The sequence below is a fragment of the Ursus arctos genome, unplaced genomic scaffold (genome assembly GCF_023065955.2).
Source record: "Ursus arctos isolate Adak ecotype North America unplaced genomic scaffold, UrsArc2.0 scaffold_10, whole genome shotgun sequence".
Lineage (NCBI taxonomy): Eukaryota > Metazoa > Chordata > Mammalia > Carnivora > Ursidae > Ursus > Ursus arctos.
This window is the reverse complement of record NW_026622764.1, coordinates 66,596,720-66,611,398: the sequence shown is the minus strand read 5'-3', so window position 1 is coordinate 66,611,398 and position 14,679 is coordinate 66,596,720. Positions and strand designations below refer to the sequence as shown.

The 14,679-nt window shown below is 33.9% G+C and overlaps 1 protein-coding gene across 7 annotated transcripts in view; it reads right to left on the bottom strand.

The window, feature by feature from the left end:
- Positions 1-14,679, bottom strand: part of N4BP2L2 (NEDD4 binding protein 2 like 2) — a 75,207-nt gene that overhangs the window by 41,519 nt on the left and 19,009 nt on the right. For 2 of the 7 annotated variants that reach the window (XR_008958287.1, XR_008958289.1), the window contains one exon: positions 6,150-13,949. The exons of 2 other annotated variants lie outside the window; for them this stretch is intronic. Coding sequence is in view for 3 of the 5 variants with exons in the window: in XM_044381746.3 (XP_044237681.3) it covers positions 2,631-2,773; positions 13,803-13,949 (290 nt within the window). In the remaining 2 variants the exon portion in view is untranslated. Of the gene's footprint in view, positions 1-2,630; positions 2,774-6,149; positions 13,950-14,679 lie in introns of all 7 variants that reach the window. 3 more of the 7 variants (XM_057309281.1, XM_026493114.4, XM_044381746.3) reach the window with 2 other exon arrangements.

Genomic DNA, 14,679 nt, shown 5'->3' with positions numbered 1-14,679 from the left:
CATCCAATAATCCTATGTTATAGAGTGAGAAAGTATAATCCTTATTTAATTATGAAGGTAAGTTTCAGAAAGTTAAGTGGCTTGTCCAAGCTGTAGTCAGAACTGCTGCTATTATCTACTAATTATGCAATTTCGAATTCTGTGTTCTACGGTAAGTGGAGGTTTCTGTCTTTCACAACAATCCCTAAGGTGCCTTGAAGGAACAGTCTGAAACACAGAACTCAATTATACTGTGAACATCTCCAGTGTCAGGCAACCCACTGTATACTTCTGAATGAAACACATGCCATTTTTAGAAACCTCTGAATTAAAAATTAAGAACCACTGATCCAGTCAAATATCTTTTTTTATACATGAAGGAGCTGCAGAAGAGAGAAGGAAATGTCTCACAGATGTCTCTCAACTAGCTCGTGTAATAGCTGTGTATTATTTGGTACGGCTGTGACAAAGTACCACAGACCGGGTGGATGGCTTAATCAGCAAAAATTTATTTTCTCAGAATTCTGGAAGTTTCAAGTCTGAGGTTGAAATGTCAGCAGGGTTGGTTTCTTCTAAGGCCTCTCTCCTTGGCTGATAGATGGCTGTCTTCTTCCAATGTCTTCATATGGTCTTCCTTTTGTGTGTGTCTGATATTAGTCAGACTAAATTAAGAGCCCATCCATATTACCTTATTTTATCTTAACTACCTCTTTAAAAGCTCTGTCTTCCAAAACAGTTACATTCTGAGGTACTGGGGGTTAGTACTTCAGCATATAAATTTTGAGGGAACATAATTCAGTCTGTAACACTCTACTTTCTGGTCCCCACAATTCATGTCCTTCTCATAAGCAAAACACATTCACTGCATTTCAACAGCTCCTAAAGTCTTAACTCATTCCAGCATCAACTCTAAGTACCATACCTCACCTAAATATCATTTAAATCAGGTGGACTTGAGTTAGGATTCATCCTGAGGGAAAATTCCTCTTCAACTGTACTGTGAATCTAAGTAAGTTATCTGCTTCCAAAATACAATGGTGGGACAGGCATAGGATAGACATTCTCATTCCAAAAGGGAAAAATCAGAAATTTTTCTGGGCAATGGGTCACAAACAATTCAAAAAGTAACAAGGCAAATTGCATTAGATTTTAAGGCTAAAGAATAATCCCTCTTTGGCTCCATGCTCTGTCCTCTGGGTGGCCCACCAGTGTGGTAGCCCCACCCCCTCAGGCTTGGGGCTCTGATCCCATGGTGGCAGTGGCAGCCCTGTCAGCTTCCGAACCTCCTTCGGGGCCACCCCGTTCCTGAAAGACAACACATGATTACAGCCAGCTGACTCTACTGACTTGTCTTATGGAATCTCAGAAATCTGAGGGCCTCCCTTCATTTCATCCTATTTTGTCCCTTTCAGTCCAAGCTGTTAGGGTTTCTGCTAGCATAATTCCATCTCTATGTCTGCTGAGCCAGCTTAATGGATGCCTAAATCACATGCCTGTAATCTCTTTAGCAAACAGTTGTCTAGCAACAATCTTGATGTTATCTCCAGAACACATACTTGCTAACTTTTCACAATAAGCATCGGCTGAGAATTTTCCACTTCTTCAAGTTTGGTTCCTTTTTGCTTAACAATTCCTTCCTCAATTTCTGTCTCCTCTTGCATTTTACTATAAGCAAGGAGAAATAAAGCTGTGGATCTTAACACTTCACTTAGAACACTCAGCTAAGTATTCAAGTTCATCATACAAGTTCTATTTTCCACAAAACACTGGAATACAATTTAGCCGGTTCTTTGCCATATTCTAACAAGATCACCTTTTGTTCATTCTCCAGTAACATTTCCATCTGAGGCTTCATCAAAGCATCTTTCTCATTTCTACCAAGACTCTCTTTGTGATCATATGTATATCTCTCCAAGACAACAGCAACCATCTCTTTCCTTTCACAGCCCTTACCAGAATCCCCTTCAATGTCCACATACCTACTCACGATCTCCCAAAGCAACCTTGGCTTTTTCTAACATGCACCTCAAAATTCTTCAAACCTCTACCATACCCAGTCCCAAAGTCACTTCAACATTTCTAGGTATTTATCAGAGCAGCATCCCACTTCCCAGTACCAAAATCTAAGTTAGTTTGCCAAATCTACAAAGTACCAAGACTGGGTGGTTTAAACAACAGAAATTAATTTTCTCACAATTCTGGAGGTTAGAAGTCCAAGATCAAGGTGTCAGCAGGATTGATTCTTCAGAGGTCTTTCTCCAGTATCTTCACAAGGTCTCCCATTTATGTGTGTCTATTCTAACCACTTCTTACAGGGACACCAGTCATATTTGATTTGGGCCCAACCACATGATCTCACTTTACCTTAATTACCTTTAAAAGGCCCTGTATCCCAAACAGTCACATTCTAGGTAATGGACTTCAACACATGAACTTCGAGGTGACACAACTCGGCCCACAACAGGCTGAGAATACTCATATTCACTTATTGTATAAATACTATCACTCTTGCCTAGCCACTGTGCTAGCTGATGACCATGTATGCAATGGTGAGCAAAACAGATACTATGTCTGACTCAAAACCTGACTTAAAAATGAGGGGAAATAATCATAATCATACAAATTAACAAAAAATACATGAAAACTTATACCATGTATTTTGGACCTCGCCAAGCCTGCTATGTCCAAAAAAGCTTCTTTGAAGAGCTCAAATCTGAAGGATGAGTGTGGAAGGGATGTGTACCAGGAAGAAAACCAAACAGCACAGTCAAGAACTGACAGATGGCCACTGGGGCTGGAATACAGAAAGTAAGAAGAGTAATAAAACATGAGGTTGGATAGGAAGGTAGGGTCTTAAATATCACTGTATGGTTTTTGGTCTTTAGCCTAACAGCAATGGGAAGCACCTGAAAAGTTTTACACGTGACTATATTTCCATTTTATAAAGATCACTCTGGCAAGGAGGGTGCTGGTCATGTTCTATTTCTTGAGCAGACTTCTGGTTACATGGATATGATCCCTTTGTGAAAATGTGAGCTATACACTTAAAATTTAAGCACTTTTCCATATGTCCATTATACTTCCGTCTGGATAGACTGTGCAAAGGGTTAGAACAAAGCCAGAATTGATGTGGGGACTCAGGTCTCAGAGATGACTCAAACTAGAGACATGACAGTCAAAAATGGACAAATTCAAGAGATATCTGAATGGCAAAATCCACAGGCCGTGGTTGGTGGATTGAGAATGATGGGGGAAAGAAGGCATCAAAGAAGACTCTCAAGTTTCTGGCTTACAAAAATGGATGGTAGATCCATTCACTATGAAATCCTAGAAATCCAGAGATGGGAGAGAAGGTCACTGTTCAATTTTCCAAGCCTTAAGAGTAGAAACATTAGGTAGGCAGATGAGTAAAAAGCCTGAAGCTCAAACACCACATCTAAGTAGAAAATACATTTGGAACAGGGTGCCTGGGTAGCTCAGTCAGTTAAGCGTCTGCCTTCAGCTCAGGTCAGGATCTCAGGGTCCTGGGATTGAGCCCCGCATCGGGCTCCCTGCTATGCGGAGAGTCTGCTTCTCCCTCTCTCTGACCCTCCTTCCCTGCTTAAGCTGTTTCAAATAAAAAAAAATTTTTTTTAATTTACAAAAAAAAGAAAATACATTTAGGGATCAATACTATTAATAGCAGAAGCAGCAGTATCAAATCCTTCAGCCAATATTAATGAGCTCCTGCAATATTACAGGAACTGGTTTAGATTCTGTGGATACAGCTCAAACAAAGTAAGTTCTCATGAGACGTATATTGTTGTTCAGGCAGACCCCCAATAAATCAGTATCAAATAAGATAACTTCAACTACTAATAAGTACTATGATGAAAACAAAATGCAACAATGTATTAAGAGTGACAGGGATAGGTCTATTTTACTTAAGATTGAAATAATCAGGGAAGACCTCTTTGCAAAGGTGACATTTGAGGTGAGACCTGAATGTTGAAACAACGCTAGGCCGACAGCATTCTCGGAGAAAAGCTAGTGCTTAAAGCAAAATCAAGCTTAGCATGTTTCAAGAACAAACAAAAAGACCCATCTAGATGGAATGTAGTAAGGGAAGGGGAGAGTTGTGCAAGTCTGGGTCAGGGAAGAAATAGAGTTTAAGTGGGGAGTGATGTAATTTACATTAAAAAAATTTTTTTAAATTATAGATTAGTTGCTCTGTGAATAAAATCACAGGGTGACAAAGAAAAGTAGGGAGACTACCATGTCTAAGTGAGAAATGATGAAATCTCATGGGAAAGGCTAAGATTAAGAACAGAAGATGGTCTAGAACTAAAACTTAATTCTAAAAAGCAAAGACCAAGAGGAAGAGAAGGCAGCAAATGAGACCAAGAAGTACCCACAGCGATATGAACAAAAACTTTATCAAAGAAAAATATTTTAAGGAAAAAAGTGATCAAGAGTCAAATGCTTACTGGGTAGTCATATGAGGACAGAAAAAAGCTCATCAATACCGAGGAACATTCTGGAGACCTTAAGATCTATTTAAGCATATCATTTAGAATGATAGAGGCAGAAGCTAAAAAGGAGTGGGTGGATAGTATCAGGAACAGTTGAGGGCAAAATGACAATAGTCACAGTTCTTTAGAGGAGTTTGACTGTAAAGGAGTGGTGTCAAGAAAAGGGGTTTTTAATGGAGGTGTCTGAGTAGCTTAGTTGGTTAATCATCTGCCTTTGGCTCCGGTCATGATCCCAGGGTCCTGGGATCCACATCGGGCTCCCTGCTCAACAGGGAGTCTGCTTCTCCCTATCCCTCTGCTCCCCCCCCATCATGCTTTCTCTTTCAAATAAATATATAAAATCTTAAAAAAAAAAAAAAAAAAAGAGGGGCTTTAAGAAATGAGACTTGATCATGTCTGAATGTGGACAGACCAAGGAAAGAAAGCAAGACTCAAGTTACAGAGAGAAGGAATAATCGACAACATATAAACATTCCTGAGAAAGCAACCCAGAACACCGGTGAAGGTGTGTAGATTGGAGGAGGGCTACCCTCTCTACTGAAATAGAAGAGAGAATGGATACAAATAGAAGTGGAACTCAGATTGCCTGACTCTTAAAATAATGTGTTCTTTCCACTAAAATTATGCCATGAATATGTTGCAAAGTGTTCTAAGTAGAACAAACTAAAGAAAAGTTAAATTGAGGTTACTTAGCCTAAAAGTGGCAAATAGTAACTCAATATATATTATTTTTCAAAGAAAAAATAACTATATGAAGATGTATTATCAGTACCAGGTATTCTTTATGCTGAATAAAGATAAATGTGTTCAAAATGAAAAGAGATCAAGTACTTTTTTTTTAATTAGACTTAGGATCACAGTTCTTTGGAAGAAGGACTCTGAAAAATGACCACTTTAGGATTTTCCTCAGATTTTTTGAGAATTCTGCAAAACATTAAAGCAAAAAGCAAGAGAATAACCTTTAAATGACCCTAAAAGAAATGGATAATCAAAAACCTGAAGGTTGCTTTAGTTGTCTGTATTCTAAGGATTGAATTTCTTGATCATAAATCATGAATCTGAAGACTACTGGTTCAAAATCTGAACTAAAAGGCTCTAATGGTGTTAGATATGCCAAGTTAAATGGATGAGCATTCCCCTCTGCTGGTCTGTACACTCTCACCTCTAACAATTATCAAACCCAACTAATTCACACTCCATTTCCATGCTTCCTAAATTACAAACTACCCTATAAAGTTGTTCTACTTAAGATCAATTGTGTCCTTAATATCAAAAGGTTGTTGATTGTTTCAGGGAGACTATGTCTACCATTCAACAAGTATTTTATTGACTCTTTTTAAAGGACAAAGATCCAAAGACCCAGTAGTGGACCAAGGATGACAAGGAAGACCCTGTTTTAAGGCACGTGGGTTACAAGATAATCAATCTTTTTTCATAACTTGGGCTTTACTGGTTTTTGAAAAGCAAAGGGAAAATAGGGAGGGAGGGAGAAATACTACTTCTGACCACTATCCTTCTAGCCTTAACAATTTCCTCCCTATCATTCCCCAGAATATTTTTAAAAATAGGTTTTTCTCTCATTAATTTTAAATTAATTCAAAATGTTTAGCCCTGGTCAGGCCTCCTAACACATTTTCTGTACATACTTCAATTACTTACATTTGAATTAAAATGTTTTAACCGGGGCGCCTGGGTGGCACAGCGGTTAAGCGTCTGCCTTCGGCTCAGGGCGTGATCCTGGCATTATGGGATCGAGCCCCACATCAGGCTCCTCCGCTAGGAGCCTGCTTCTTCCTCTCCCACTCCCCCTGCTTGTGTTCCCTCTCTCGCTGGCTGTCTCTATCTCTGTCACATAAATAAATAAAATTAAAAAAAAAAAAGCATGTTTATTAAAAAAAAATAAATGTTTTAACCACATCTTTGCCAGTGTTACATTGTACTATATTCCAATAATCTCAATTCGATAATGCGCTGTTTTCTAGGTCCTAAACTGAAAACTATTTTAATCTACTGATGAAACTAATGCTATTTCTTTTTTCAAGAAGTCTTTCCTATTCTAACAAAAATTCTACTTCTGATTTCACAATTAGAAACAAACAAAAAATCACAATCTACTCTAGGGATTAAGAAAAACCAAACAAGAGCCAGTCCTTCTATTTTTTAGGTTAACTAAAAATAAGGCAAATACTCAACAATAAGAATTCTTCATTCTATACCTAAAGGTCTTCCCTGTAGAATCTAATTAACTCAATATATTATTTACATAGTAAACTTAAGTAACTGGCTCTTCTATTGTTCTTTAATTTTGGAAAGTTAAACAACACAGAAGAAAAAGATGCTATTATAAATGAAAGAAATGCTTAATTCTTAGAAATTCAGAAAACTGAAGTAATTTCCATAACATCTACTACTGTAGCACACTTAAGATATATGTGAACATTAAAAGAAAAATAAAGACCGCTTCCACACAGTGCTGATCTGTTCTGGGAAATATTGCCTCAAAATCAGCAAAACAAACAGCTTATATAATTTAACAATCCATTTATTGAATACTACACATTTCAAAAGCTAATTAAAATCAAAAATTAAAATAAATTTTAAACATTAAAGCAGAGCATATGTAAAAATTCAGTTGAAAAAATACTGCTGAAATATGATTATCAATTATACCACTGTATATTTTGTAGAAAACATTAAATAAACTAAATGGTATCTCTACTTTCAGTCTTGACTTTTAAAAACAGGACTCTAAATAAATGGCCACTTACAGGTTTCTTCACTCTTTAGCATTACTTCATTCCCTACTGATTATTCACCGATGATTAGTTATTACCTGTTAGAAATAATGCTTCAATAAATATCCTTATATGTATCAATTTTTTGTGTACGGATATTTTTATTTTTATATTTGATTCTCAGGAATGGGATTAAAGAATTTATTTTTAGCTTAAGTAGATATTTATGTTCCTTTTCCAAAAGGGTAGCAATTCACATTTTCTTTTTTATTTACAGTTTTTTTTTCCTTTAGAATTTTGAGGTATAATTGAACCATAAAAATTGTATATATTTAAGGGGTCTAGGTTGATGATTTCATATACATGTAATCTATGAAATAATCACCCCAATCAAGCTAGTTCACATATCCATTACAGCACATAATTAGCATCTTTTCTTTCCTGTGGTAAGGGCACTTAAAATCTACCCTCTTAATAAATTTCAAGTATATAATAATTTCACTGATAAATTAACATATCTTCAACCCTACAAATTCAAAGTTAGATGAATCACTGCTACCTCAGAAACCAATAATACATTATGTTAATTAACGGAATTTAAATTTTTAAAAAATGAAAAACACACACAAAAAACAAAGGTACCATTAAAGATGCCCTCAACTCTTCACTGGAATTTCTTTCCTACCTTAAAAAAAGAAAAGGCTGTATTGGTAATAATTTTTTAAAAGATGACTATGTTTAAAAGATAAAATGGGCTATAGTGAGGAGTATGTCTGAGTTGCATCCCAATTACATCTCTCCCCAGAGGAATTATGTTGGAGAAATTTGCTTAACCCCTGTAAGTTTTTGTTTCTGCTTTATAAACCCCGTGGAGGACTGTTATGAAAACTTGAAGCCTGTTAACAATCACAATTACAACAGAGCCTGGCATTGACAGGCATTAAATAAATGGTGGCTACTTAAATGAACATTATTATATTCAGGCTTGCTGCTATTAAATCCTTATTGCTCATTGTAGCAGTATTGCACAATATGAAGCACTTGTAGAGGCTGAACTCAAAACAAGCTCAGCTTTCCTTCAAAATCACTCTGTTCGTTATTAGGGTGGTTTGGAGAATCATGACGTTAACAGTGAATTCTACAAATACTGAATTGCCAACTACCACTTACCAACAAGTCTATCATCATGACGCTTAAGTATTATAAAATAATTTTTCTTGAATTCACACATCCAAGTACTATGTCATGTTTATGGGATTCTTAACTAATGAGTAACACATTGTTAGACTTTTATAAATCTTTCCAGTACTTTCATATCTAAGTTCTAACTACACAGCAGGGTCAGGAAACCAACTGCAAAGGTGCTAGTCTATAAATATAACATGGTTAATTAAATAAGGTTCCCAAGGAACAATGAGTTCACTGAAATATAGGAGGGAAAAAGTTACCTCCATTTTTGTCAGCCACTTACCATCTCACCATCTTCATTAAAAATGTTACGCAGTTACACAAGGATGGCTGAGTAGAAAATGGACAGAAGAAAAAGAAAACGTGTACAGGAAAAGACTATGAAGAAACAAGAAACATGATTTCCAATACTATTAAGAAAAAAAAAAACAGAAAGAAAAAATAATAAAGGCAGAGGAAGAACCCACAATCCCTCCCCAAAATCAAATTTCATTTTGTTATACTAAAAAAACTTAAGAGTTCAGGATTATAACTGAAGAGACACCACTGAGTTGTACAACTGTAATTAACAGTTGTAGATGAACCAACCCCAAGGGTAAAACTTTGATTTTATCTGTCCTATCTGAGAATGCAGTTAAAACAAGAAAATAATCCAAATAAAGTGTATTTCAATGGACTCTACTGAACTTGAACACAATTTTAACCATGAATGAACAGATTATTATTTTTTTTCCTTAGTTACTAATAAGTTGAAAGGCAAAAAGCCCCTAGGTCATCGTAAAAATCTCTTTGTCTTCCCACTAATTTACAAAAAGTTCAATTAAAAAAACACTGAAATATTTTCAACTAGAAGACATTCCTGGATGAAGTCTTCAGTTACTCACCAAAGTAGGGGTAATGCTTGTTAATGTGACTGTGTCTTGTTCTAAGGTTAGGAGACAAACGGTAACTGTGTCCATGCTAAATAAAAGAATCTATTTTATTCGTACTTAAATTTGAGACAGCTTATTGGAGTTAAGGGGTCCTATACTGGGTAGTGTATTATAATATGTGAGTACTGCAATCATCACATCTGGAACACAACAAGGTTATCATTCAGAGAACAAAATTTGTTAAGGAAAAGGAGAAAGAAGAGATTATTTCTAATCTAAATTACTAAAATAAACTATTAAATGCACCCAAAAGTTAAAATTTTCCAACAGAGCCTTAGCTTGAGGCTCTCTTTTCAAAAAATCATTTGTGCTACCCTTCCCCCTTGCTTCTGTGCATAATTTGATAGTGACATTATGTTAAGAATTTCCACAGAAGATATATTAAAAATTAAGCTTACAAATGTATATTCTATTACAAAACTTATGCCTTTTAGTGTAGTCTAAATAAAGATATTGAATGTAAATGATAACCAATCTATTACAAGTTTTCTGAACCTAGCTGCAAACTTTTCAAAGTTTGCTCTGCAATTTACAAACTATATAAAAAGTGAAAAATTTTTAGACTTAAGATACTTAGCAATTTTATAATTATAAACTTTTCAAGGTTTGCTCTGCAATTTACAAACTGTATGTATAAAAAGTGAAAAATCTTTAGACTTAAGATACTTAGCAATTTGAATCAACTGAATTGAATTAATTCAAATGTTGTTTTAAATATAAAAAAAGGAATCAGAAAAACACTAGAGAAAATCACTAATTACTCCTCCTTCAGGACTTATTTCATTCAACAAACTGAACAGTACCTTTTACCATCCTAAGGACATTTTAAGAAGAAAACTGATATACAGTGAGATCAATTATTTTAATAATACCTTAATCTTAAAAATAAAATAAAAACTGGTATGTCAACCTTAATTAGTACAGAGAAAGAAAACCATCACACAGGAGATATTCATCAACCTCTTGATATAATCCCTCCTTCCTCTGTAAATGCACAAGAATTACATCTAACAATTTTAATGGAAAAATTTTTATTTATAAATTGTAACCTATAAAATTTAACTTTAAAACCATTAACTCAATCTTCTTTTTCTGCTACCACTAAATATTTATTCTGAATGGTCACTGTAACACAACTAAACAATTTTTTGTTATGATTCTAGACTAAGGTGTTACTCTATTTAATGGGTTGCAAATGTTTAAACAATCACTCACACACAGACACTCACACACACACACACACAAATCTTCAGCCCTAGTAACAAATTCTCAGTTAACTGCATTCATGTTAGAATACCACATAAAATTTCAATGAACACTAGCAAACCTATCCGATCAAGGCACTAATATATAAACAACCACAGTCCTTCAACATTTTCCAAAGAGACCACCACCAATTTTCTTTATAAATACTTAAAAAACCAGGCTTAGAAAATCAGACATTTCCGCAATAACAAAAACTTGAATGTGGTCAAAATAAGTATTTCATATCCTTTGAAATCATGAACTCCTTCCAAACTTACCTATACAGAAAACTAGAAAATTCCACAATCTATATTAATTAGACAAGAAATAACCAAACTTCAAATACTTAAATCTACCCTATCGCTCCAACAACAAAATACAACCCAATCTTTTATAAACAATCTTACTTTAAAACAGACATAAAATATTAAAAAGTTAACATTTTCTATTAAAAAGGTGAATACTGAAAATAAAGATTATTTAAAAAGCAGTACCAAAAGTTCAACTTAATTACCACATTAAGTATTTTCGCTAGGATTATGACATATAGAAAACTATAAATCTATCAAAAAGGAAGTGATTTTTATACCAAGCCTATGAAAAAACAACTTAGATTAAGTTGCATTCTGCTTAACTAAATGTATTTTATCTTAGTTAAATACGGTGACTAATGCCCTGGTTATTTTTTGGGATGGAGACCAACTTAGAATGGGGCATAGCAACTGGGGGCTATTCCATTAAGAATATAACTGGGGGGGAAAAAAACCTGAGAATATCTGAATACAAGAAAAATTTTGATGAAATATCTTTAATCAGTAAATGTCTTTGATTTTTTAAGATTTTTATAGATTTAAAATCGAAGCAATGATTTATAACTGATTTTGGTAACTTTTATTGCAAATTCATGCATTGTTACTGTTCAAAAAATAAAAATAAAATTAAACAGAATGCTAATGGAGGAACTATTAATTTAACATGCTTAGAGGAACTATTAATTTTGTCTTTAAAAAATAAACCTTCAGGGGCGCCTGGGTGGCACAGCGGTTAAAGCGTCTGCCTTCAGCTCAGGGCGTGTTCCCGGCGTTACGGGATCAAGCCCCACATCAGGCTCCTCCGCTATGAGCCTGTTTCTTCCTCTCCCACTCCCCCTGCTTGTGTTCCCTCTCTTGCTGGCTGTCTCTATCTCTGTCAAATAAATAAATAAAATCTTTAAAAAAAAAAAAAAAAAACTCAAAGTTTTTTAGAATGTCAATTTCCCTGCCTCAATATGGATTTATAAAAAAAAAAATGAGCAATGATTAATGATCTCTGCATGATAATTTAAGTACTCAGAGTACTGAAAGATGAAGTTGATCCATAATAAAATCTGGAGATTTATTTCAGACTTACCATCTAACATGAACATATTTCTTTATAATTTGTAGCTTTCAAAGGCAATTCTCTATTTCCTTAAAATAAATTTGGCTAATTGAGCATCTATTAATCAAAAACTATAGATTCATAGAACTATTACTCCCAACAGTTTTATAAAAACAGAGGGAAAGGAACAGTCTACATCTAACAGTTGTTTCATCTGTTCCCAAATTAAATACTTCTGTACTATTTTCAAAGGAGCTAATGTACATAATAAAATACTGAAAAACACAAGCCTAAATACCAAGAAGACTTACTCTGAAACAAAATAATACATGAAAATAGTGGATGAAGAAAATGTGTATATGTATAGATATATATACATTTACACACAAAACATGAGTTAGCATATTTACTATATCATATTTAGTTAAGATGAATACATACAAACACACGTGTTAAACAAAATAAAGCAAAGTAATATCCATTCAAATGTAAACAGCAGTGAATAGTACAAATAAACAGAAATCATATTCTTATCTCACTAAAGGCAATGTAATACAGACCTTGTTGAGAGTACTGTATTTAGTTTTGAGACTTGCACTTAGTATTACTTAAAAAGTAATATATAGATGTGGGAGAACATTTCAAGTAAGGTTGAAAAGAATAGCAAAGGGTTTAAACAACGTATGAAGAAAGATTACTAAATTTAGGATGGACTGGGTTAGGAGAAACTTAATAGGCCATGAAATATTATCATGTAAAACATCTAAAGGATCATAACAGTATGTTTTTTTAAATAGCATGTAACTAGCTGGGGTTTCTTCCTTAAAAAGAGCAAATCAAAGATGAGGATGAATTACAAAATCTCAGAAATGAATTCCATCTCAGTTTTTAAATTTTAAGTGACAAAACACAATCTAATAAAGAAAACTATCCAATGAGACATATAGTTGGTCTACAAAAAAACTGAGAACAGGAGAAATAAAATATCCTACCAGACAAATCATACAATTAATGCTAAGGACCTGTCCAAAGTATTTTTGTATTGGAATTATACAGTGTTAAATAGAGAAAAGTGATATATTATCAGAATAACTTGAAAAGCTTTTTCTAAGTATACAGTGATTTCCCTATTTATCCATTCCAGAACTGGGGACTGTGGAGGGAAAGGGGATGGTCTGAGAAGGGTGATGAATATGGATACATCATATATTATGAATATGTATATTATGGAGAAAACAACCCAGGTGGTTGGTACACCTACTGCTGTATAGCATTTGATGAAGAATTTAACTAAGTGATATGCTAATTATAGCTTAGAAATATTTTTGTCATACAGATGAATTTTCAGAAACATAATTTTACCTGTATAATGAATACAAATATCAACTGAGGTGCATGTATCAAGTATTTCTTATATATTTAAGGTAGTTAAGAAAAAATATTAATGTTTTATGAAAGGTTAGATTTAGGTATGAGCTATAAAACTACTCAACATTATCTACAAAATAGATACAATTAGTTTAAAATTCAGTTGTAGAAAAACTATTCTCGATCCTACCCACTCTAAGGTGTTTTCATAATATCTCAAGGGAATTACAACAAAAAATTATAAAAACATTTAAAAAACAATTTTATATAATTTTTATTTACACTTTAGGATTTAAACAACTTGCTGGGAACATCCTTTGTGAGGCAATATAGTCTTTTTTTTTTTAATTTGGAACTATTTAAACTTCAAGATAGGCTCACTAATTTTTTCAAGGGCAAGCAACAAATGTGTTAGCTGAAAATAGCCAGTTTAATGATTATTTGTAACAGAGACTTGATTATGTGAGCCTAGAGAGCCTCCCCACCTCTGTCTCCCCTGAGAAGGAGGAGGTCTTTGTGTGCTTTTGTGTGGCGGTTCCACTGAATTCATTACAATAGAGATGGACATTTCGTATTCATAACGATCCAACATCTGTGCAATCTTCTTTCGAGATACACCATGTTTATTCCTCCTACCAAAAAAGAAAAGGATTTTAATTCTTTAGAATGTATAGGCTTAGAGATTAAACTGTTTGAGTTAAGAGACTACAGATTCTAAATTATATTTTACAAATAAATACTAGAAGATACATCTCATTCACATACATTTTAGACAAAAAAATTTATACTGGTTCTCAAAAATTTCGACAATATTTTAAAAAGGTTTAAAGATACCATAAATCACAGCAAAATGTTAGCTGATAATATCCTCCTCACATAAAACTAACTACCAATTCACTAAACCATGGAGTTAATCTTCCCCCCCTTTTAATAATAAAATCAAAGATTATGAGACAGGGTTTTGGGAATTACAGAGGAATTGAGTGGACTTCTAGGATTACAAAAATCAATAAAAAATATTTATGACTTTTCAACATTATTTTAGGATACTTCCTATGGCATTTTTAAAATTTATTATCAATACCAAAAAATTATTAAAGATAGAACAACTTGGACATATTTCACAATGCTGAGTGACAGAAACTAGACACAATGAACACACAGTGTATTTATACAAAGTTTGAAAAAAAAATTAAACTATGGTGTTAGGCAAAATATGTTTTAGAAAAAAAGACACATTAAAAAAGAAAGAAAAAAAAAGACACATTAAAGAGAAGGAAGTAATTACCAGGGAATTCTTATTGGGAAAAGGAATTCAAGTAACTTCTGAAGTGCTGATAACATTCTTATAACATGGGTAAT